At 51.0% G+C, this 5,000-nt stretch overlaps 1 protein-coding gene across 1 annotated transcript in view; it reads left to right on the forward strand.

The window, feature by feature from the left end:
• LOC118240665 (coiled-coil domain-containing protein 171-like) overlaps positions 1–5,000 on the forward strand; it is a 23,662-nt gene that overhangs the window by 11,116 nt on the left and 7,546 nt on the right. Inside the window, 5 exon segments of the mRNA XM_081704917.1 lie at positions 1–33; positions 180–771; positions 2,503–2,693; positions 4,524–4,703; positions 4,805–4,990. The exon segment at positions 1–33 is cut by the window's left edge and continues 123 nt beyond it. Of these exon segments, the coding sequence (XP_081561043.1) occupies positions 1–33; positions 180–771; positions 2,503–2,693; positions 4,524–4,703; positions 4,805–4,990 (1,182 nt within the window).

Consider the following 5,000-nt stretch of genomic DNA (forward strand, 5'->3'; position numbering starts at 1 on the left):
CACCAAACCAACGAACTGAACCGCAGAGCACAGGTACACACACAACTAACAAATTAACTGCAAAGGAGAGCACAGTTACATATATACACCTAACTCACTGTGTGTGTGTGTGTGTGTGTGTGTGTGTGTGTGTGTGTGTGTGTGTGTGTGTGTGTGTGCGCGTGTGTGTGTGTGTGCAGGATTTAAAGGGCCAGTTGGAGCAGGCTGAGGAGAGCATCCGTGTTTCAGAGTGCGCTTTGTCTGACCTCAGACAAGAAGTGATTCGCCTCCAGGGCCTTCTGAGTGTGTGTCGTCGTGACGATGCGTCTCTGCTGGCTACCTGCGCACTGCTGGCGGGGTGTGTGTGCGCGCTACATGGCCGTGTGTGCACACTAGCACGTCAGAAGGCCCTGATGTGGAACAGAGCATGTGACGGATGGGATCTTAGACACGAACTGGGCGCTCTACTGCACGCGCTCGGTGACCCCGCGGTCAAAGGTCACGCGGACGGTAGAGGAGGCGTGTGGAGGTTCCGGCGTGGTGTCATCGCCGTGCTGGCCGCACTGCGTCTCCAAGCACTCCGGAGGAACTCTCACACACTCTTCAGGGTCGCCGGCGGTTACGAAATGTGCCCCAGTGTGTGTGTGAAGGAGCTTTGGATGATGGAAGGAACGGAGCAGAGAGAGGAAGAGGAGGAGAGTAGCAGAGTGATGAAGATGCTGAGATCGTCTGAGCTGTGTGTGATTATACACACCTGCATGCAGGGAGTGATGAAGGAGCTGGACAAGACAGGTGAGTGAACACACACATACACACACACACATATATACACACATACACACACATGCGTTCTGACATGTACACAGGCAAATAACCACATACACACACACACACACACACACACACACACACACACATACACACACACACCCCAGCTCTGAACAAGCACGCACACACACACACACACACACCCCAGCTCTGAACAAACACGTGCACACACACACACCCCAGCTCTGAACAAACACGTGCACACACACACACCCCAGCTCTGAACAAACACCCGCGCACACACACACACCCCAGCTCTGAACAAGCACGTGCACACACACACACCCCACAGCTCTGAACAAGCACGGGCACACACACACACCCCAGCTCTGAACAAGCACGTGCACACACACACACCCCAGCTCTGACCAAACACGTGCACACACACACACACCCCAGCTCTGAACAAGCACGTGCACACACACACACACACCCCAGCTCTGAACAAGCACGTGCACACACACACACACCCCAGCTCTGAACAAGCACATGCACACACACACACACCCCAGCTCTGAACAAGCACATGCACACACACACACCCCACAGCTCTGAACAAGCACGGGCACACACACACACCCCAGCTCTGAACAAGCACGTGCACACACACACACACCCCAGCTCTGACCAAACACGTGCACACACACACACCCCAGCTCTGAACAAGCACGTGCACACACACACACACCCCAGCTCTGAACAAGCACGTGCACACACACACACACCCCAGCTCTGAACAAGCACGTGCACACACACACACACCCCAGCTCTGAACAAGCACGTGCACACACACACACACCCCAGCTCTGAACAAGCACGTGCACACACACACACGCCCCAGCTCTGAACAAGCACGTGCACACACACACACACCCCACAGCTCTGAACAAGCACGGGCACACACACACACACCCCAGCTCTGAACAAGCACGTGCACACACACACACCCCAGCTCTGACCAAACACGTGCACACACACACACCCCAGCTCTGAACAAGCACGTGCACACACACACACCCCAGCTCTGAACAAACACCCGCACACACACACACCCCAGCTCTGAACAAACACGCACACACACACACACCCCAGCTCTGAACAAGCACGTGCACACACACACACACCCCAGCTCTGAACAAGCACGTGCACACACACACACACCCCAGCTCTGAACAAGCACGTGCACACACACACACACACACACACACCCCAGCTCTGAACAAGCACGTGTGCACACACACACACACACACACACACCCCAGCTCTGAACAAGCACGTGCACACACACACACACACACACACACACCCCAGCTCTGAACAAGCACGTGCACACACACACACCCCAGCTCTGAACAAGCACGTGCACACACACACACCCCAGCTCTGAACAAAGACGCGCACACACATACCCCAGCTCTGAATAAACACGTGCACAAACACACACCCCAGCTCTGACCAAACACCCGCACACACACACACCCCAGCTCTGAACAAACACGCGCACACACACCCCAGCTCAGGACACACATGCCCACACATAGACTGCTGTAAAATGCTCCCCACACATACACACACACTCCCTAAGGATTAGAAGCCTAATTTCTGTACAATAAATGAGTGCATGAAGACCAACAGATGGAAACATTGATTGATTGATTGATTGATTGATTGATTGATTGATTGATTGTGCGCTAGAGTGTGGCTCTGATGTGCTGGAGGCTGCACAGAACAGCTTCAGTAAGCTGCTGGAGAGACTGCTCGCGGTAGCAGACCCTGACTCCAGGGGGCACTGTGGAGACCTGGGATCGTTGGCATGGCAACTTGGTCAGGGACTACACAGGCTCTGCACAACCCAACATAGTCTACCAGGTTACTACACTAGCAAGGTAACACACACACACACACCACACATACACCACACACACACACCCCTCCAATTTATATGTACACTGCTCAAAAAAAACTAGAGGAACACTTAAATCACACCTTGATTCTCAATCAATGAAGAATTCTTTACTGAGCACAATGACGTAACAACAGTCAATATAAACCCAAATCATCAACCCACTGAGTCAAATCACACCAAAAATCTAAGTACTTTACGCTTGGGGTCACAGTGATCCGATTACTATGGGAACAACAACAACAGTTGTCTTCACCTTCATCTTAATGAGGGGGTTCAGGTGTATGCAGAACAGCAGCGAGGACAGAGCATCTGCTTGGTAAATGCCACATTTGATGGTGACTTGCGCTGTTGGCTTGAAGTTGTCCTCTAGAGTTGTCTTCCACAGCTCCATTGAGTTCTTGTTGAAGGTCCGTAGAGTCCTGTTGATGTTATACATCCTCAAGCATACCAGGATCCATGTGTGGGGCATGGGTCATTGGCTTTCTTGTAGTTAATCCACGCGATGCACAGGTTGGTCTCTATGGTCTTACAGTCCTGAGTGACTGTAGCTGGTACTTTGGCTCTTCTGGTGCCAGTGCCTTTCTGGGCCCCGCTCATGTACAGAGTCATGTGCCTACTCATCTTAGGTGCAGTGATGCCATGTTGTGTAGAGTCAGGTTATCGCCAGATGGATTGGATGGACAGAACTCAGAATAGGACTTCGGTTAAGCAGTTTAATCAATTAAGCTGGTGTGGATCGTGTCTGGCACCTTTCTTGGACATCTGGTAATGTGATGGGATGGTTTCTGAATCCTGTTCCCTGCTCTCCCATATGGTAAGTCTGTTCTTAGTCTGTTACCCTGCCACTCTGAGAGTACACTTTGTTACTTCTGCTAGAGAGCTGTCTTTGTTTGGCAGTTTCCAAGCCCTCAGGTATGGACGGCTTGTTGTACTTCTCAGGTCTTCTTCATTAAGCCTTTCTGCAGTTCTGATAGCAGTTCTGATAACTTCTCTCCTTATCTTGGATGACCTCCTTGATGATGTTCATCTTGTAGCCAAGCATCTCCAGTATCTGTGGTGGCGTATATCAGCCGGTTAGTCTCAGTGATCACAGTAGCGATCGCCCAGAGTGCTGCATCTTCCAGCACCTTTTCAGGTTCTTCACTTGGTCTTGGTCTGTCCAGCTAAGCCATCATATTCAGTTTCAGGTCAGCAGCTCTGATGTGGAGCTTGGTACATGGACTCATTGGATCTTTCCAATTTCCAATTTGAACTCATTGGGTTTTGGTTCTCAATTTCAGGGTGTGGGGATGATGACATCTGCCCTTTTGACCTGTCGTTCTGGCTTCCCCTTGCCGAAGCATTTGTATTGTACCTCGTCGATCTCTAGTTGTGACAGCATTTGTCGATTGCAGATGTTGGAACAAGGAGAGACTAGTTGTTTCGGTGTTGCTCTAGATGTTTGGTATTGAAGCATCCATAGTTCCCACATCTCCTGCATGTACCCCCTCACACTGGGGCTGCTTGTGTTGTAGCATTCCAACCATCTTCTCTTCTCCACTCTTATCTATGAGTTTCCCTAAAGGTTCCAGTACTATAGGAACTCCATTCACAATGATTGTTACCAGTTTCCTCTCCAGTATCAAAAGAAAGACACGCTCTAACTCATAGCTTCATTCTTACTTTTTTGTTTAGTATGCCAGAACATTTTCTCAGAATATAAATCAGAAGAGTTGTTTAATTACAGATTCTAATATGAAGTCTAAAGCTTTAAGATTGGTCTACAATGGAGTGTGTGTGTGTGTGTGTGTGTGTGTGTGTGTGTGTCTAGTGCATGGTCTCATCTCTGCAGCAACACTTCCTGGTGTTCACACAGCGGCTGCATTCTGCTGAGGTCGAGCGGAGGGATCTGCGGCTTGAGCTTTCCCGTCTAAAACGCAACACCACTCATCCCCACAGTGACCCCAAGAACAGCCCTCACCCCCACAGTGACCCCAGAACCACGCATGCAGTGAGTGACTCTTAAGTACTCTGTGTGTCCCTTGTTAGTCCTTTTATCATAATCACTGCTGTATACTTGTTTCTTCTGGCCTGTGCGTGTGCGTCCTGCAGGCGTGTGTGCCTGTGGCTCAGTTCCGTGGTGTGTGTGAGGAGCTGAGCTCTGCTCTGTACAGGGAACAGCAAGCTCAGACCATCCTGCACCAGCAGGCCACACAGCTTCAGGAGCTGGGCCTCACCATGGAGCTGCACACTGGGGACCAGCTGGAGAAAGAGCACGCCCTCACCCAGGCTGTGCAGGTACACGCAC

Source organism: Electrophorus electricus, chromosome 21, assembly GCF_041902795.1.
Source record: "Electrophorus electricus isolate QZ-2024a chromosome 21, ASM4190279v1, whole genome shotgun sequence".
NCBI lineage: Eukaryota > Metazoa > Chordata > Actinopteri > Gymnotiformes > Gymnotidae > Electrophorus > Electrophorus electricus.